This window comes from Rhincodon typus, chromosome 15 (assembly GCF_021869965.1).
Source record: "Rhincodon typus isolate 14 chromosome 15, sRhiTyp1.1, whole genome shotgun sequence".
Classification (NCBI taxonomy): domain Eukaryota; kingdom Metazoa; phylum Chordata; class Chondrichthyes; order Orectolobiformes; family Rhincodontidae; genus Rhincodon; species Rhincodon typus.
In genome coordinates this window covers 53,079,002-53,099,792 of record NC_063346.1, presented here as the reverse complement: position 1 = coordinate 53,099,792, position 20,791 = coordinate 53,079,002, and the positions used below count along the sequence as shown (strand labels likewise).

The 20,791-nt window shown below is 39.9% G+C and overlaps 2 protein-coding genes across 2 annotated transcripts in view; one reads left to right on the top strand and one right to left on the bottom strand.

Moving 5' to 3' along the window:
• The window catches only part of LOC109936697 (diacylglycerol O-acyltransferase 1-like), a 173,330-nt gene extending 162,528 nt beyond the window's left edge, over positions 1-10,802 (bottom strand). Inside the window, exons 1-2 of the mRNA XM_048606009.1 lie at positions 10,486-10,802; positions 7,311-7,398 (exon numbers count right to left, since the gene is read on the bottom strand). Of these exons, the coding sequence (XP_048461966.1) occupies positions 7,311-7,398; positions 10,486-10,634 (237 nt within the window). The 5' untranslated portion in view covers positions 10,635-10,802. The remainder of the gene's footprint in view (positions 1-7,310; positions 7,399-10,485) is intronic.
• Positions 10,803-11,024: 222 nt separating this feature from the next.
• On the top strand, positions 11,025-20,158 carry gins3 (GINS complex subunit 3). The gene is made up of 3 exons (XM_020518144.2): positions 11,025-11,313; positions 15,499-15,732; positions 18,211-20,158. The coding sequence occupies exons 1-3, from the start codon at positions 11,143-11,145 to the stop codon at positions 18,439-18,441; spliced, it is 636 nt and encodes a 211-aa protein (XP_020373733.1). The 5' UTR covers positions 11,025-11,142; the 3' UTR covers positions 18,442-20,158.
• Positions 20,159-20,791: the final 633 nt, after the last annotated feature.

Genomic DNA, 20,791 nt, shown 5'->3' with positions numbered 1-20,791 from the left:
GAATGGTCTAGGCCCGAAACGTCAGCCTTTCTGCTCCTATGATGCTGCTTGGCCTGCTGTGTTCATCCAGCCCTGCACCTTGTTGTCACTGCATAAATGTTGCCTACTCCAAACTTCACTTTAGCTCTGAAAAGTAACCTAGGCTCAAAACATGAGCTTGCTTTCTCTCCATAGATGCTGCCTTACCCACTGATCTCCAGCAATTTTTTTTGTTTTCAGTTCAGATTCCAGCATCTGCAGTAATTTGTTCCTATAAGGTCTGACCAGTCCCTTATATAGATTTTTAGCAAGACTTCCTCATTTTTATACTCTATTCCTTTGAATTAAAAGTTAACAATCCATTTGCCTTCTCTATTATTCACTCTTTTTCTATTAATATAAATGATTTGGAATGAGAATATAGGAGGAATGATTAGTAAATTTGCAGATGACACCAAGATCAGTGGTGCAGTGTACATGAAGAAGGTTATCTCGTAGTACAATGGGATCTTAATCAGATGGGCTCAGGAGCGGCAGATGGAATTTAATTTAGATAAATGTGAGGTGCTGCATTTTGGTAGGGCAAATCAGGGCAGGACTTGTACACTTAATTACAGAGTCCTGGGGAGTGTTGCCGAACAAAGAGGCTTGGGGTGCAGGTTCATATTTCCTTGAAAGGGGAGTCACAGGTAGATAGGTTAATGAAGGTGGCGTTTGGTATGCTTGTCTTTATTGGTCAGTGCATTGAGTACAGGAGTTGGGAGGTCATGTTGCAGCTGTACAGGACATTGCTTAGGCCACTTTGGGAATACTGCATTCAATTCTGGTCTCCCTGCTATAAGAAAGATGTCTTTAACCTTGAAAGAGTGCGGAAAAGATTTACAAGATGTTGCTGGGTTTGAAGAGTTTGAGCTATAGGGAGAAGCTGAATAGGCTGGGGCTATTTTCCCTGGAGCGTCAGAGGGTGAGGGGTGACCTTATGGAAGTTTATAAAATCATGAGGGGTATGGGTAAGGTGAATAACCAAGGTCTTTTCCCCAGTGTAGGGGAGTCCAAAGCTAGAGGTCATAGGCTTAAGATGAGAGGGTAAAGATATAAAAGGGACCTAAGCAGCAGAGGGTGGTGCGTATATAGAATGAGTTCCCAGAGAAAGTGGTGGAGGCTGGTACAATTACAACATTTAAAAGGCATCTGGTTGGGTACAAGAATGGGAAGGGTTGAGAGAGAGAGATATTTGCCAAATGGGACTAGAATAATTTAGGGTATCTGGTCAGCATGGATGAGTTGAACTGATGGGTCTGTTTCTGTGCTGTACAACTCTGTGACTGAGCCTGTATATAGTTTTGTGATTTAAGAACGAGGACCCCCAGATCCTTCTGCGCTGGAGCTTTCTGCAGTTTTTCTGTTTAAATGATATTCAGCTCCTCTATCCTCCATTTCATAATCTCACATTTCCCACATTATATCCATCTGCCAATATTTAGCCCACTCACTTAACCAGTTTATATTCCTCAGACTTTTGGGGTCATACTATTTACTTTCCAACCTACTTATGTGTCATCTGCAATCTTGGTGATAGTACATTTATTTTCCTGGTCCAAATCATTAATATGTATTGTGAATAATTTTGTCCCCTGCACTGGTGCTGTGGCACTCGACCAGTTGCAGGTCGCCATCCTGAAAATGACCTTTTATTGCTCTATTAGTTAGCTAAGCTTCTATTAATGCTAATATGTTAATCACCAAAAGCATGGGCTCATATCTAATTAAGTAGCCTTATGTGTGGTAAATTAACAAACATCTTTTGGATATCAAACATATTATATCTACTAGCTTCCCTTTATCTATCCTGCTTGTCACCTTCTCAAAAGAACTGTAGTAAATTTGTCAGGCACGTAAAGGCTGTGTCTTTTTATTTTTCCTGCATATCTACTTTCAGACTGAAATGAGAAAAGAATAGTTTTAAAAACCAAGGGCTTCTGGAAGATTGCTGTACATTTTGAAAACAAGTAACCTGACATTTCTAGTAAGCATCATTTACACAGCTGCTTGTTCAAGCAATGATTAAGGTGTGTGAGCAGACAGACTGGAACTAAGGGGTTGTGCACAGATAGAGCTTTGGTTCGTACGTGTAGATGATTGGTCTGTAGATTTATGACCTGATTGATGACCAAAACCTTCTGCTTGTTAACAGCTGTGAAAGGTGAGAGACTGGTCCTTGGATAAATACCCCAGTGAGGTGTAAAAGGCAGGATTCCCCTTGATGAAGCCATGCCAAGTCCGTTTCATTACATTTGTATTTCTAAATGCTCTACTATTACAATTTCTCAATGACAGATGTTAAGCTAATTAGTCTGTAGTTACCTGCTTTTTGTATAAGGGTATTACACTGACAGTTTGGCAACCCTCTAAGACTTTTCCAGCATCCAAGGATTTTTAGAAAATTACTAATAGTGCATCCAGTAGCTCTGTAGCTACCTCCTTTAAAATCCTACAATGCAACACTTCAGGACCAAGGAACTTATTGGCCTGTGACCCCATTAATTTGTATGGTCCCTTTTCACTAACGTCAATTACTGTGTCCATTTTTCTCCCACACCTTAGCCCCTTAATAGCTCTCCAAAAATAAGGAATGATAAGTGTCCTCTGCTGAGAAGATTATGCAAGGAATTTATTCAACTACTCCATTGTTTCCTCATTCCCCGTTATTATTTCTCCGGCTCTTTCTTTGAGTGGCCTATGTTCACGTTGACCTTACTCTTCCTTTTAATAAACTTAAAGGGAGCTCTTCCGGAGGGCAAACTAGCAAGTAATAGAATAGAGTTTATTTTCTGCATCCTTTTTTTTTGGTCACCTTTTGTTGGTTTTGAAAATTTCCCAATCCTCTGATTTTCCACTAACCTTTGCCACATTGTATTTTTTTTCTTTTGCTTGATACTTTCCTTAATTTCTCTGGTTAACTATAGTCAGTTTGTCCCCTTCCTAGAATCTTCCTTCTTTACCAAGTGGTTTTCTTGCTGTGAGTCATGAACAATTTTCTCAAATATCTGCCATGGTTCTTCATCTGTTGTCTTTTTTTCTAAATTCCTTTCCCAATCCACTCCAGCCAGCTCTGCCCTCATCCCTACGTAATTAATCCTATTTAAGATGAGCACACTCATTTCCAACTCAAGCGTCTCACTCTCAAACTAAGTGGTAAAATTTATCATGTTACGGTCACTAGTCCCGAAGGATTTTTTTTATATTTTGGATAATTTACGAAACCTGCTGCATTACATATTGATAGATTCAAAATAGCCTGACTCCTGATAGCTACTTTTGCCAACTTGATTCGCCCAATCCACATGAATATTAAAATAGCACCCATAATTAATGTACAGTCGGTTCTGCTATAACATGTTCTGGTAACACAAATTGGCTAGAACGCGACTGACAAATAGGGAATGCTATTTCTAAAATGTGAACTTGTGTTGGCTATAACGCGATTCCATAGTGTGCAGAGGAGTACACACTGGCATCACGTAATCATTTCGCAAACTTTGTCGTGAAGCGCTGTGATTTGAAGAAGTGAAGAGTGAGGATGTTGAACCGCTGCTTGAGTCCCACTATGAAGACCTCTCTACAGCTGATCTACAACAATTTGTCGCTGCGAGGGAAGTGGAAGCTGGAGATGAAGATGAAGTAGTCCAGGATGCAGCGCCATGAGAGCTTTCCACTTCTGTTTTGTCTGCTTTCCTGAGGGAAACAGACAGGCAGTTGCAGCTCTTTGAGGGCAACGATTACAATGCAGAACACAGCAGGGTAGCAGTTCGTGGAATATCTTATTTGGCACCCTATAAACAACTTTTTCATGAAAGAAGAAAAAGGGCAAAGTAGCAAAACTGGATATTTTCTTTAAGCCAACCCCCAAGAAACAGTCAGAGGACAATGAACCACAGCCATCCACTTCTGGATTAACTATTTTTCGCCCGAACCCTGCAACCACAACCGCAGCTGAAAGTGACAATGGCGATAATGATACCGACAACCCTCAGCCCCTGCATTAACAACAGAGCAACCTCAAAACCTCCTCCTCCATCAAGCCATCTTGACATTTTTTGAAGGTAAGGTGTTAAATTTACTTTTATTTCATTATTAGATATGAATCAAACTATGCTATCCTTTGAGTTAGGTATTTGAGTGATTTTTGAGCGATATTGAGTGATATTTTTTGGTGGTCTGTCCCAATCCTGCTTTTCCCATAGGCCCTATATTTCTATAGCACAATTTTCTACAATACAATGCTGCACAGAAATGAAATTATTGCATTATAGCAGAACCGACTGTACTGCCTTTTTACATGAGATAACAAGGTGTAGAGCTGGATGAACACAGCAGGCCAAGCAGCATCATAGGAGCAGGAAGGCTGACGTTTCAGGCCTAGACCCTTCATCAGAAAAATTTTTACATGCCTTTTTACATGCCCTCATTATCTGATTTATTCCTTGTCCTATAGGGAAGCTACTATGAGAGGCTCAACAGACTACAGTATTCCTACTAGTGTCTTCTTTCCCTTGTTATTCCACCCTAACAGATTCTATGTCACTGAATATTAGAATAAGTACACGAGTAAAAAATGATCTCTCTCCTCAGTGATTGCATATTAATCTGTAAGAGGCGGAAAGCCTTTCACTTTGATGAAATTGATTGACGACTACAGGGAGTCTAGAAGGCTGTATGAGTGCAATCAACAATGCCCCGCACCTGGGGTAATTCAGTACTGATGGGAAAACTCAATGGCCTCTATCCCAGAGGGCTTGGTTTGTCATAAAATGAATGTATCATATAGTTCTGGCATACAGGGCATCAGTGACACTCATGACGTACTGCTGATGCTTCTAAAGACCACAGCAAATACATGGAAGGAGCCAAAATTGAAGAAGTTCAAGGTCATAATGACTTTAATGGCTACGGACAGAAAAGACAACCACTGCTACAAGGTGCAAGATCTTCAGTAATGAAGATGCGGATGCCTTGGAGACACAATCGCCTGCAGCATTATGTATTGATTATTTCCAGACAGTTGTCTACATCAAAACAAGGAACTGTGTAAAAGATATATCTCCAGCATCCTTCCCGCACCTTCTTGTCCCTATATTCTACCCTCTTGATACCTGAGAATGTTGCTCGGCTGAAGGTTGTGCCTCCAATGCCAGGTGCAGTTTTCCATGTGGTCAGCTGACTGCCCAACTATCCTTGGCAGCCTTGCCTGTTTTTCTGCAACTGCGATGCTAGATGATGATAGTCTCCCTGCACTGCATTGATGTGCTTGCTGCCTGATCTCCACCTATCTGTGTAGGCGTAATGGCATGCATTTGTAACTAAATGAGTATCCTTCTGTACTTTTGAAAATGTTAACGACAGTAATTCCCTGGGGCAGCCGTGACTGAATCCATTCTCTCCACCCACCTCCCTTAACATTTTCTTTCCCAGTTTTGAGTGTAGTCCTTGCGCCCCATTAAATATAAAGTCCACTTTAACATGCTCTTAATAAGCTTTCCAAGCAAATGGGGATTCTGGCAGGTTCACTGTCCTGCCCTCCCCTAAAGATGAGACCAATACTGGGAAGCCTGTATACTGGCCCAGTGTTGATATTTTTCAGGCCCGGTCAGTCTCTATTACATCCCTGGCAGAACTTGAAATCTCAGCTCCCAAGGATTCCGAAAAGAGATATAAATGGGTTAAGTCAGTGGGTAGCAATGGAACAGGGCGGGGTATAGTGTGAAGAAATACAAGATTATTTACTTTGAAAGGAACAACAGAAGTACAAAATCTTTTTACAATCTTTCAACATCTAAAATATTGGTGTTCAGATTGCAGAGAATGATACTATTGAATGACTACTCCTGTACACCTTTGCAAATATGTTTCACTGAAAGAGACTAGCTTGGCTATCCCAAAAGGCCAATGAGAAAATGATGCTCAGCGGTAAAGTATTACAAATCTTATTGAATTTCAGCCAAATTTTCTACTTCAGTGCCTCAAAACGGCATTTCAATCCACAAAATGACCTTTTTTCCAGGATGTAGAACATGGATTTAATAAACCAGAGGCAAAAGTGAAATCTGTCCACATTTTTCTTAAATTCATATGCAAGTAGTGGCAAAAATATCCAGCACTTTAATTATTTGGCTGTCGCAGTTAAAATGGTGCCAAATGAGATAATCGAAAAAATATCTGCTCTCTGTGGCACTCCACGGTACGATATCTCCAAGTCAGCAGTGCATCACATTGACAAAAGAAAGTGCAGTTAAGTTTTAGATGATGGCATTTAAATTCACTAAAAAAAAAAGTCTGGAATTAAGAGTCTACTGATAAGTGTGAAACTATTGCAAATTGTCGGGAAAATACCATCAGGCTCACTAATGCCCTTCAAGGAAGGAAACCTGCCATCCTCACATGGTCTGGCCTACATGTGGCTCCAGGCCACAGCAATAGGTTTGACTTTCAACTGCCCTCTGAAATGGCCTAGCAAGCCACTCAGTTCAAGGGCAGCTAGAGATGGGAAATTCATGCTAGCCAATCAGCAATGCTCATGTCATGAGTGAATAAAAAGGTCCTGAAGTGTTCTGTCGACAGATAAGTGAAGATTCATATCCTCAGCATCATCCTGTAAATCTTCTTTTCATCCTTTCCAAGGTCTTGACATCTTTCCACAAAATAAGGAATCCAGAGTTGGTCAGAATGCTCTAGCTGAGGCATAATGAACGACAACAAATTCACTGTTGTTATTGTCTATGCCTCTGTGTATAAATCTAAGAATCCTGTACTCAGTCATATCAATAAAAACTTTATAGGATAAAATGTTGAGATTGAATTTCTATTTATACCTATATATTATGTATTGCACAAATTCTACATAATTTGCAGAAAAATATATTGATTCAATGTTCAGTAATTTTCCATCATTGGCCAATGTTTCATGCTTCAGGTACTGTGTGGTATTACACACAAACCAGTGTTCCTCAGACAGCAAGTGGTATGGCCACATGAAGTTTCTAAGATGTCATGCTAGAAAAAACTCAGTAGTTTATGTAAACCATTAAAATCAATTTATATGTTATTTTTTATAAGCTTATATTACATCAAAATTATCACCACACAAAAGAAAGATCAGAAAGTGCAGAAACACACTAAAAAGCATAAACCAGCTGGATATAGCCCATGTGACTCTGACGACTGTTAAGAGAATATTAATTGGAAAATATTACAAACCTATATTATAGAGTTATACAGTCATACAGCACTTAAACAGACCGCTGTTCTTTCTCAGATAGGAGAATTACACCTACCAACACAACTACAGCCCAATTCAAAATCCCACGATAGTTGAGAAATCCACTGGAAGAGCTAAGTAATGATTCTCGAACTTTATGGCAACTGGAAGAAAACAAAAAGTTCAGAAATCATTCTAACAGAAAATGGCATGAATAGCAGTATCTTAATGCATTACATATGCTATCTTTCCCTGGTAGTCAATTGTGATGATCAGTAAATTCCACATATACATCACCACATTTCCTTCAGCATAAACATCATGTACAGCATTACACATAGGGGCAAAACAGGCAGCTTATTACTTTTCAGCCCTACAGTATGGAATTTCAGAACAGGGAACAGTAGACTGAGTTGAAAGCTAACTCTATTTTGGCACTTGGGGTACACCACTACAAACATTCCACCAAACCAAAAACCATTAATCACTCCCTCAGCAAACTTCAAATCCATGTTGCTACTGTCCCTTTATTACACAGCTATAAATTTATTTGCAGTATACAGCACTGTAGCAAAACCTTTTGGAAGTCCACATAATGAACAAGTTAGATAAAAACAATTTTTGCATTTCTGCACAAGGGTCCCAAACCGAAACATCAGCTTTCCTGTTCCTCTGATGCTGCCTGGCCTACTGTATTCCTCCAGCTCCACAATGTTATTTCTGACTCCAGCATCTGCAGTTCTTATTATCTCTGAGGGAGTTATAGCCCCACTGCGAAGCCTCTTCTAAGGATGCCCACCTTAAAGAAGTTATCCTTTTCCCTCCATGCGTGTTTCCCGTCATTAACATGCATTTGTCCATGTGACTACAAATTTTGTTCCAAATTAGGCAAGATACGTAGCCATTGGACACAATGCTGGAAAGATTCACGAGAATGGTTCCAGAGATGAAGAACTTTAATTATAAAGACAGACTGGAGAAGTTGGAACTGTTTTTCTTAGATATGGCTAACAGAAGATTTGAAATGTTCCTATTTGTGGTCAGATCAAGAATAATGGAACAGATATAAAGTAGATGGTGAAAGAAGCAAAAAAGACACGAGAAATAACTTTTCCACAGCAAGCTGTTAAGATTTAGGCATGTTAAATCATGATATTCAAAAGGGAACTCTACCATCATCAGAAAAGAATGAATGTACTTCCCAACGTTTCTTCCCAAAGGCAAGCCAATGTAGATTGATGATTGGTCTAAATGGAAAGATGGTGGCCTCATGGCACGAGGTGAATTTCTCATTTGGACAACTCGTGCAGACATAATGGGCCCAAAGGCCTCCTCCTGCACTGCAACAATTCCTTGTTTGATTTGCAGTTGTTAGACAGGGAACACAAGGATTTTAATTTGCTGGTTATTGTACTGGGGTTAAAAACAACTCCTCTCAACTACTAGATTCAATGAGGCATTAAGAGCTCAGGTCAGAGTTTTTTTTCTATAACAGGAATATAAATGCAAGTTTTAGTTTTTTTGTTGTTGATGATGATCAAAAGGTTTGGAAATCTTCACCATTTATAGACATTGTAGACACTAAACCTGTATTAGTTTATCATTAATGGGGCATGCCACAGTTGGACAGTGCAGTAACACTTTTTAAAAGCTCCTGAGCATATGTATCAGGAATAATATGGAAAAATAATATTTTCATTTGAATAACACTGGGAAATAACCCTACAAATGTTGGTAAAAGACTGCAGAAAAACAAACTACTAAATACTTTACTTGTGATTTTTGCTGCAGTTGCTATAACTGAGCAGTTGTATAGTAATAGCGAGATCATAGAATCCCTAGAGTGTGGAAACAGACCATTCGGTCCAAAAAGTCCACACCGACCCTCTGAAGAGCGTTCCACCCAGACCCATTCTCCACACTTTTCCTGTAACCCTGCATTTCCCATGGCTAATCCACCCTATCTACACACACCAAAGACACTATGGGCAATGTACATGGCAAATCCACCTGATCTGCACATCTTTGGACTGTGGTAGGAAACTGGGGCACCCGCCGAAACCCACACAGACACAGGGAGAAGCCCAAGGGTGGAATCGAACCCAGGTCCCTGGTGCTAAGGGGCAGCAGTGCTAACCACTGAGCCACTATTCAGGAAACATACAGCACAGGGGACCATTTTCCATATGCTGGATCTTTGCTATGCTTAGTCTCACATCAGTCCTTTTTTTCCATTACCCTGTAAACTTCACATTCTCAAGTTCTTGTCCAGGGCCCTTTAAAAATCACCTTCCACCACCTCTTTAAGTATTTCAGATCCTGATCGTGCGAATGGTGTACAATTTAAAAATAACATAAAACATGGAGTTATTGTGAAGTGTGAGGAGAACTTCAATAGAATAGACTTCAAGAGGGCAGGCAGCACAATGGACAAATGGAAGATTTAATTTATTGCAGAGAAGTGTTAAATATATTTTGGTAGGAAGAACAAGGAGAGGCAATGTAAAAAAAATACAATTCTAAAAGGTGTAGCATATAGAGATCCAGAAATAGGTATCTGTGCATCACCGAAGATGGCAAGGACAGTTGTGCAGCCAGTTAATACAACAGTGTCCTGGATTCCTAAACAAAAAGGTATGGAGTACAAAAAGCAAGGAAGTTATGAGAAACCTTTATAAAACATTGGTTGTCATTCTGTCCAAATCTAACATCCATACTTTAAGAAGGATGCAAAAGCATCAGGAGTGGGTGCAGAAGGGATTCACAAAAATGATTACGGCCATGAGGAACTTCAGCCCTGTGGATTTTGTCCTCTTCAGTGAAGATTAGGAGGCGTTTAAGACAAGTGGTCAAAATCATGAACGATCTGGACAGGTTAATAAAATGAAACTGTTCTCACTGACACGAGAATAGAGAATCAGCGAAAACCAATTTAATGCGATTGGCAGAAGTGGAAAGGGTGACGTGAAAATGTTTGAATGTAGGGAAACGGTAGGGATCTGGAATACATAACATGGCAATATTGTGGAGGTCAGATTCTATCGAAAGCCTCAAAAGAGAACTGGATAATTATAATGGAACAAAAAAAACATGCAAGGTTATAGGGAAGGGCGAGATTGTGGAACTTGGTGAAGTACGCTTGCTGAGGCCACAGATCGAAAAGCCTCCTTCTGCTGTAACTATCTCATGGATTCTCCAACTGGGCTGAACGGACGCGACGACTATGAATCACCTTGTTCTCGAACACTCACCACATTTTCCGGCGCATCTCCTCCACCAGGTCCTCGTAAAACTTGGACCTCTCGATGGTTCGCGACTTAATATGTATGTTAGAAAATCGAGGAGTACTCTTCCTCCTCAACTTTGGTGAGGTGTCACGAACCTCCGAGTGGCTCGCCATTCTTGTGTCTTTCAGCTCCGACCCTCACCCGGCCCGTCCTCTGTGCTCACCTCCCTCCTACCGCCAAGTGCCACCTCAACCTTCCGCGCGCGCCTTTTGTCCCCGAACTCTTCAAAATCTAACCGACCACCTGCCGCGCGCTAGAACTGGAAGGCACGTGGGTTCGACGCCATCGCCACAATCCCTGCTTCTCCGTTTCATCAGAGGTATATATGTATCTGTGTTAAAGATGGTGACGGTACATTAAATAACGGTCACCGAGATGTGGTTTTGCGGACGCTGTGAGTTTATCACGCCTTTCGCCAGTACGCGTAATAAAAGATTACTATTTCAATAAGGCTGGGCAAATCGATTAACGCCCACCCGTTACGTAGTTGTGCGAGGTCTCTGCGTTCGGTCGCTTCTGCTGAGCGGGCTGGGCGGGAGATTTGAACTGGAGGCCCATTTCCGGCGGCACGAGCCTATCGCCCCTCCTCCTATGTAACGAACTAGTTTAGCGGCCTCCTTAATGCCGCGCGCCGATTCGTACTTGCCGGTGCCTCCGGGGGGCTTGGAGGAAAACTTCTTCAGCCTGGATGACATCCTGATGACCCAGGAGAAGATTCCATGTCGGACTGTGATGTTGCTGCCGCGCCTGGGCTTTCTAGACAAGAGCAGCGAGGCCGATCTCATCCCCGAGGTAAGGGAGTAGGGTAACCGCTGTCAGGCGCGTGCTGAGCGGCAAGGAGAAGGGATCGCTTCAGTGTTTCTGAGCACTTTCAGTAGATTTGTCTACAAAACTGAAGGATAGTGGCGATTTGACAGAAACGTTTTAATTGCAGCACCACAAGTATGGAACAGAAACGGCTTTGATGTACCCGAGTCAGTGGCCTCTGTCCCTGATTTTGTATAATCCAGGAGTTAAAATGTTTACAGTCAAGACGTTTGACAAATATTAAAAAAAAAGAAATCCTTTCTGCCTAAAGGCAAGTCAATGTAGATTGACGATTGATCTGTACGTTTCGTGATGGGGGTTTTCAATTCCTGGCTGATCAGAGCTCCATCAGTCCAGAACCACTGAACTTATCTTGTTCAATCCATTAGTACGTGGGACATGAGACCAGAGTACCGCCGACAATGCCGTACTCTAATCAGGCTGGGAAAGGGGAGGCATTGAGAGATTGAGAATGAAAGCTGAAGATCAGTGTCTGTCAGATACATTGTCACATATCCTGTAAACTGTGCTGGGAAAAATTTGGGCATAAACCAAATATTGGACAGATTTGAACTTTGTAAAGAACGAAGGGATGAGCAGCATTTGGAGGCAGAAGAATGAATTGTGGCAGATTTCCTCTCTGTGACCCCACTTAGTCTAGTGTAATGTTGCTGTGCATACCCAAAAACAGACTAATTTGGAATCCGGGTAAAGAAAAAACAACGAGGATTCACTTGCAAATGAGGCTTAATTTGCTTTCAAACTGCATTTTTTCAAGATAAATTCGCGAGCGTTGGCAAGTCTTGTTTGTATTTACAGTTGCCCACACATTTTTCATTGGCTTTTACTATGGAACCTGTGGTAATTGAAAATCTAAAATTACATGGTGCCCTCTACAGGGTTTCTGTCTCTTAAACAGATTAAAGATATCTGACGGTGTGGAGTATAAACCAGCCAAGTCTGACATAGAATTCGACGCAAACTCCTGTTCAGAAAATGAAATTGCCAAAAAAAAACTTGCATTGATATGGTATATTTAATAATCTGTGGCCATATGAAAGTGTTTAGCAGCTATTGAAGTTGGTCACTATGTAAGAAACGTGACAGGCAATTAGTGCACAGCAAGCTCCCACAAAAAAAATGTGATAATTAGATGAACTGTTTTTTTTTGTTGTTGGTAATGGGATGAATGTTTGCCATGACAGCAGGGATAATTTCTCTGCCATAATAAAGCAAAGAATTGTGGATGCTGGAAATATGAAATGATGTCAAATTACTGGAGAAACTCAGCATACATGATAGCATCTGTGGAGAGAAAGCCGAAATAACATTTCAAGTCCAGTGACGCTCCTTCAGAAGAAGGATCAATGGACTTGAAAAATCAACTCTATTTTCTCTCTTTGCATGCTGCCAGACTTGCTGAGTTTCTCCAACAATCTCTATTATTGTTTCATAATTTCCCTGCTGTTTGAAATAGTGCCAAGGAAGCTTTTGCGTCCACCTGAGAGGGCTAACAAGGTCTCTCCTCTGATAGTACTGTTCTGGAGTGTTCGCCTTTATCTTTGTGCTTAAACCCTGGAGTGGGACTTGATTGCTGCAACCTTCTGACTCTAACTGTTTCATGGCTCATTATAAGTTTAATTCTTTTTCAGTGCAAAGCATGCCACATGTAATGAATACAGTTCAGAACGAAAGGAACATGGGATAATGAGAGAGCAATACAATAAGGATTTTTAGAAATGTCATCAACAGCAATTAAAATCTGAAGGAATGAAACTCCTCACTTTTAGAAATGAATTTTCATGTCAGAAGCTGTTTTATAGTAATCCAGATTTGTCTCTTTCTGTTTAAAAAGTGTAAATAACTTGAGCATTCTGTGGATTCCTTGCAAAAGTTATGTGTGCAGTGCTTTTTTTGCTAAACTTTGATACCTATTAGTGCCATATTGACATTTGGGGTCAAATCTGCACTACTGCATGATAGTAAGGTAAGTGGCAAGTATAAAAATGCGTGACAAAATGATAAACAATTATTACAGAAATCTTGATGCCAATGTTATTCAATACATATGACATGCTAAATAAATTTCAGTATTGGCGAAGTCTATGTACTCAGTTGTTTGTAAGAACCTAATGTGACCTCAGCCCTATCTTTAAATTCTCTACCTCTAAAAATCTGAGGCACCTGCATTCCTCCATTCTAGCTTCTTGTGCAGTTCTGATTTTTAATCATTCTAACTTTGGTAGCTCTGCCTTAAGCTGCAAAGGCCCTAAGATCTCATGTTCTCTCCCTCAACCACTCCAGCTCACTACTACAGTTTCCTCTTTTAAGCCACTCTGAAATTCTGTCTCTTTTGACCAAGTTCTAGGTCATCTGCTCAAATTCACCCCCCACCACCCTGTCTCAAATTTTGTTTAATAATGCTCCTGTGATGCATTTTTGGATGCTTCGCTATGTTCAAGGCAATTTTTAAACTCCCAAGTTGTTAATTTTATCATTATCTTCCACCTGAAACGTTATTTACTAATGAGGTTTGTGAGAACTTAAGATCTGAGCCACCTGCATGCTGTTTCATGTGTCCTAAACTGTAAGTCATATTACCATTCACTTCCAGTTAATAAAAAAAATCTGACATCTGCATCTTGCTGTCGTCAGTCTTGTCTGATTGACTTCCATTCAAAGAAACAATGTATTTTTGTCATACCTTTCATGTCCTCTGGATATCATAAAGTGCATCACTGTCAATTAATGACTTTGTACATGTGGTTACATGTGCAAATTGACCTTCACGGTTGCATCCTTCGGAACTTTTGCGTCCTTCTGAACAGATGGTCAAGGTCTTGCTTTAACATCTCACCTAGAAGCTTGTATCTGTAATACAGCACCAGTTAAAGTTGTGCACTCAAATCTTTAGAACATAGGAACAGACATAGTAAGTTCAGCCCATCGAGTCTGCCCTGCCATTCAATTCAATCATGGCTGATCAAACACTTCAATACCCTTTTACCCACCTGATCCCCATAACGCTGAGTGCCACTGACAATCGGTGATCTAGCAATCTCTGCCTTAAACAGACTCAAAAGACTAAGCTTCCACAGCCCTCTGGTAGAAAATTCCAAAAGTTCACAATGCTGTAAGTAAAACAAAATTCCTCATCTCGCACCCAAATGGCATTCTCTTAGACCTACTGACTGAGATAAGAGCATTGCCGCGAAGGTGTGATCACGTTTGTCCTTTTTTACAAATCCTTTTGTGATATTTGCACTCACCTCCAGAGGAATGTGGGAGGCCTTGTTATTTTACTTTTTTTATAATTCGCAGTCTCTTCATCCACCGCTAAATTAGATCTTTTAGTAGTTTGAGCGCTACGGTCATGTGAATTGGAGATCTGCATTCATTTCTGTCTGATATAATAGTTTTTTTTTGTTTTTTTTTGTTTTGCTATCAGAATCTCTGAATCCAAAGGTACCAAAATGGCTTAAGGGGTCAGTTATCACAATTCTGACTGGACAAACTGAGTTGCTGTATATGCCGATATTCATTATGAATGGCTTTATTTGTAAATTTTTTCATAGGCTATGAAGTGCTTTGGGATGATCTTAAAAAGTGTGAAAGGTGTTCTGTAAATCTGTGCCAACAGTGATTTGGTTGGTAGCGCCCTTGTCTTTGCATCCCAAGATATTGAGTTTGCCTTATTTCAGAGCTTGAGCACAAAAATCAAGACTGACGCTCTAGTCAAAGGTGGGAATGATTTGCTGTTGAGATACTGTTGTTTCTATGAGATATTTAATGGAGGAAGAGCGTTGGATTATCCCCGAAGTCTTGGCCAATATTTATGCTTTGAGTGGTATCACCAGAAACAGATTATCTGCTTATAATCAAGTTATTATTTTGTTGTTCTGTGTAAATTAGTTTTTGCATTTTCTACATCTGGCAGTGACTGCAACTCAAAAGTAATTGCTTCTAAAGCACTGAGTGACATCCTGTGGTTATGAAAAGTACTATGTCGGTGCAAGTTTTTATTTTCTGTTTTTTGTTTGGCTTTAACAAACGATGAGAAATAAAGACTTCTACCTTGCCAGGAATTGCCAGCTGCTTCATTTCTTTTGAGTAGCTTTTGTGGTTTATTGTGAGCTGAAATTCTTACTTAATTTTTTTTGTTCCAAATAGGGTACAAAGATGGAACTGCCTCTTTGGATGGCCAAAGGGCTGTGTGACCCTAAACGTCGCATTATCTCTGCTGATACACCAAAAGTGTATCAAGGTGGCTGGCGGACAATTTTCAGTGCTGATGCAAAGGTCGTGGACCTGCACAAATTGGGGCCGTATTATTATGGTTTTGGAACACAGCTGTTACATTTTACTAATCCAGAGAACACCGAAATTGCTCAGACCATCCTACAGGTGAATATCCTATTCTACTGCATTCAAGGGCCCTATTTTTCATTGACAGCTATTTCAGTAAAAACAAAATATTGCTGATATAGGAACTCTGAACTGAAAATGCAAATTGCTGGAAATACTCAGCAGACAAGGTAGCATCTTTTGGGGAAAATGAATTTTTTCAGGTTGATGACCTTCCTTTAGAATTAGCAAAAGCTTTGAGCTTTTAATGCATTCGTACAATGTGTGCATCACCGACAAGGCCACCATTTATTGCCCATCTCTAAATGCTCTTGGGAAGATGATGGTTTAAATATTGATCTGGTGACAGTGAAAGAATTTCTAAGTATAATTCCAAGTTGCGATGATGGTTGGTTCGGGGAACTTGAGCATGCATCAGGTGACTTTAATCAGTCTCTACAGGTGTGAGGCTGGAAAAGGATAGCAGGTCAGACAGCATCAGAACAGCAGGAAAGTCAATGATCAGCCTCCCTGGTAGAGGTCATGCCTTTTTAGCTGCTGCCAAAGAAGATTTCATGAGTGCTGCATGGCAGCTGCTGTCAAAAACAATGAGTATACAAGGAAGGAAGGAATGACAATGGTAAAGAAACAAAAGATGAATATGGATAAAATGGAAATTGCAATAACAGAAGTATTACCAGCCCATTTGGTGTCCTGAAAAATGGGAACAGTAATCACTTGTTTCATTAATACCCTTTTGCTGCCACCATCATCTCTTTTGTCTTTGATTCTATCCTGCTTTCCACCTGATCATAGATCTTCCCTTTTTGTTTGTAATCATCCCCACTCACATTTCCCTGCCTGTTTAAAACTATTTCATTTCAAATCTTTGCCAGTTCTGACAAAGGTTATCAACTTGAAGTGGTAATTCTGTGTTTTATTACTATCTTGCTGAGTTTTATCAGCACTTGCTGTAAAGTTTATTTGGACTGAAGTGTTTTGAATAAGATTGATATTCTATTGATGTAACTTTGTAAGGATTCAGATATGGGCTGTGATCTCTCTTTGCATGAATTCTTAATCATTTCCTGTATTAAAGGAAGAAATAAACAGAAAAGTTGCCTTCCTAGCATTTTATCACAGCTGTTAATGACCATAGATAGCAAGAACTGCAGATGCAGGAGTCAGAGACAACACAATGTGGAGCTGGAGGGACGCAGCAGACCATGCAGCATCAGAGGAGCAAGAAAGTTGATGTTTCGGGTCAGGACCCTCCTTCAGAAAAGGGCTTGGGACTCTTCTGTTAATGACCCATTGTGCTCATGTGCAATTCAATATTTTGAAGAGCAGTCAGTTATTCTCTGTGACCTCAAGAGATACTTTGACCCATGAATGGCCGGGCTGTTGGTCATTCAGTTCGACCTGTTATTCTAGCCACTAAGAAAATACATTGCTGTTCAGGCAGCACAGAAATCTAGTAAGGTACAACTGAGTTGCTAGAACAGACAGGAAGATGGTTTAACATATCGTCTTGATGGCACATTTGACATGGCAGCGTTTCCTCAGAACTGCTGTGTTGTCCATCTAGATTAAAGGCTTAAGTCCTGAAGGAATCTTGAACCACAGCCTTCTGACTCCGTATAGTGAGCAATATCAATTTGACACGCCACACTTTAATGTGCATGTATCTGCCATGATAATGTCAGCATCTGACTTCATATTGCATATTATCCAGTATCCTAAAAGTTGCAATTACTATTTAAAAAAAAGACATGAAGAAATGCACAGCGACTACTATTCCAAAAGGCAGTGACACTAGGTAGTCCCTAAACTCTCTGTCTATATTGCTCTGAAACTAGTAAAAGAGGTAAGGACTTTGCTGCCTTGTATAAGTCTTTCTGCAACTTCCCTGCTCCTTTGCAATCCACGATAAGGAAGGAGTAGGCATGTGTAAAATGTTTTTCTCATAGTAATAGTCATGTTTGTTTGTGACCTCCCAAAATATTATTTTTTGGGACTAGATGTTCCTGCTGTCATTGCATTGCCAACTTATAGTGTGATCTTGTACCGATCAGTTATAAGAGTACTATGGTCTGTAGTTCTAGCATTGCATTGAGTGTATAATTCATGTTGGAAGGCAATCACTTAATGGTATAATCACTTCTTAGTTGTGTTGGAGCAAAACCCTATCTTTATTAAAGTCATTTTACTGATTCCATTTAGCAGCAGTCTCTTTAACTGGAGCCTCACTGAATTATAGCAAGCAAATCTTGTGACCAAAGCCACAGCACAGTCTTCTGATGATAATAGGATTACTCATCCAGCAAAATGAATTTGATTGCAGGATAATTATATAATACAAATCAAAAGGGTAGAAGTAATCGCAGGCATTTATTGAGTGTAGTCTCAATACATGCCTGATTGGGAATATTGCACAATCACTTTCATTCTAGTCAGGATTTATGCGGTCACTATATGTAGCTATTTACACATACTATATCTGTATTGTACTATTGACTAAATTTATTCTTGGCACAGACATTTGTCACTCGCTTTCGCCGGATCATGGATTCCTCCCAGAATGCATACAATGAGGACACATCATCACTTGTGGCTCACCTGGACGAGCTAGAGCGAGAACTGTTCCGGGCTGGTCAAAAGGGGTTGAATGAGTTTCAGAAGTGGGAGAAGGGGCAGGCCGAGCAGATCACCACCTCCAACCTGGTTCAGAGCTATGGCAAACGAAAGTTTGCAGATATGGAAGCCTGAAATGGAATTCTAGCCAGAGAAATGCTAAGGCAGATTGCTACTATCAGAGATTCCTCACCAATATATAAATGAGTATTTTCTAAGTTGAAACTAATTCTGCGGCGATTACAACTGAGTAATTAAAACAGTGCAATCATATTGAGTCAAAATTAAACTAGTGCCGCAACTCAGTTACTATGAAGCAGAATTTCTCTTTTGGATTTGGATTTATTCTGCTGGAATCCTGCATGCCATATACATTAACAAAGCTATTTGCAAAGGCTTTCTGCAGACCAACATTTTGTGCACTCAGCATTTGGATCTTCAGGATTTAAGTCAGTTTCTGTCATTGAGAGTTGCATCTGTCTTTGCTTTGAACCTTCCTGATATTCAGTATGGGATCCCTGCAGCACTTACAACTGTCAATTCCATTCTGTTATAAACTATCTGTTGAGCAGGCCAGCAAAACAGACTGGCTGAAGACCAGGCTTTTAAGATTATTTTTAATTCTCCGTTTTCTTTCTAAAATTATATGTCTGTCCTTCTGAAAGAATGAAAAGCTTTCCTTGTGTAGAATGATGCATGATAACCTCATGTCTTGTACTTTTTGTTTAGATTTCGTTTTCAAAACTTCATATTGTGCGTTTGTTTCTCTGATTTTTGCTAACCACATGACAAGGTGATAGATCCTTAGGTTCTGAGTATCACATTTCATTTCCAAGGTTCACTGGTGTATGAATTTTACTAACGTTCCCCAGTACTTGTTTCATTTGTGTTTGATCATTCATCATTTGGGGATGGTGTCACTATTAGCTCCAGTGAAGTTTTGTTGTTATGCGAAAGCATTTAGTTATTGCTGTGCTTCCCTGTACTTTACCGAAAAATATCCTTTGTCATCATTGGTCCCTTGACTTTTGATAGCTTATGCCGGAGCTAGTATCCAAGCTGCAGAATACTTGTGCATGGCAATTTAAAATACCTTGCTTTGGAAGATTGTAGTATACGTCCTTTTACTAATGAGGGCAGTAGAGGTGTGGCTCAATGCAGTCGAGTCAGGTGCTGCTAACGTTAACAATGTAGGTCACTGACATATAAATTCTAGATTAACATTACATCCGCAAAGAGTTTTTTGTTTTAAACTGGCAAGTTCCACGGACTGATACAATGCACCGTTGGGTTTGTGTCACGAGAAAAGGACAGGAAAACTGTATGACCTAAGCACCTTAACTTGATCAATATTAACTTCTTTCAGATTGAAGTGGGTATGAGATCCAGTGTTTCTGATGACTTGAGGAAGCAAGCCTGAACTGTATTTAAAAAAATTTATATTTGAACTGATTTTGTGGACCTCTGTCTAAATATGTCAAGCTTTTAATGTTGTATTTATTGGCTGGAGGACCCGAGAGTTGTTACCATGCCATCTGACAATATACTTTTTTAAACTAAGTTTTTAACATGTTATCTATTTAATGCTTACTAAGTCTACTTGCATAAACCATTTCTGTGTCTTCCTTTATTAAAAAAAAAGTGAATTTTTTTATTGATTGTCACTTGGATTTTCAAATATATTTATACCTTTACACTGATTTTAGAACACAATCTCAACTCCAATGGGTTCATTGTATCTATGCCAGCCCTTTAAAATTAATTAATCCCACTTCAGTCCACTTTCCCCATGATCTTGCACATTTTTTCATCTCAAATGTGTATCCACTTCTTTTTGAATTATATCATTGAGTGTTTCCACCACCTTTCAGGTCTTGCCTTTGAATGAGAGTAATTTTTTTAAATGTCTTCATATTTCCACACCAGTTCTTTTGTTACACAACTCTGCACCTGACTTTTACTAGCATCTTGTGTATCTGTGGTTTCACGTGCAAAATACTCCGGGGATAGAATACTACTTTAGATATTCTTTACTGTGGGAATGTAGGCTTAAAGCAAGGAAATAAAAATCTTCTTTGGGGTAGCAATGATTGTGAAGATTTGGCTGACCTTGGCTAATTTTTTTAACAGCGATGGGACGATGGCAGAAAACCACTTCCAAATTATAATCTTGCTGAGAAACCACACCAACTATGGTATGATGGAGAGGAGGCATGTTTGTACTGTTTTAAAGGATCTTCAAAGATTGGATCAAGGCCTGTTGTTGAGGCACCATAAAGAACTATCCTCCGCATTCAATTCTTGTAATCAAATTGGTATTTCCTGCAACTTGACTAGAATTAGCAGAATCAAAACAGTTTGGTGGTTTACAAGAATTTCTTTGGATTTACGTAACCAGAAAGTATTGATAAACTTTTCTCATCACTTTTCTCTTTAAGGTGGTGGCAGCTGTGGTGGTGATCTAATTTCAAATTATGAAAGGTTT

Excerpts from the sequence above, each read along its gene's own strand:
- gins3 (XM_020518144.2), top strand. The coding sequence starts at position 11,143 with ATGCCGCGCGCCGATTCGTACTTGCCGGTGCCTCCGGGGGGCTTGGAG. Across the intron at positions 11,314-15,498 it reads AGGCCGATCTCATCCCCGAG|GGTACAAAGATGGAACTGCC; the intron begins GTAAGGGAGTAG and ends TGTTCCAAATAG. Across the intron at positions 15,733-18,210 it reads TTGCTCAGACCATCCTACAG|ACATTTGTCACTCGCTTTCG; the intron begins GTGAATATCCTA and ends TTCTTGGCACAG.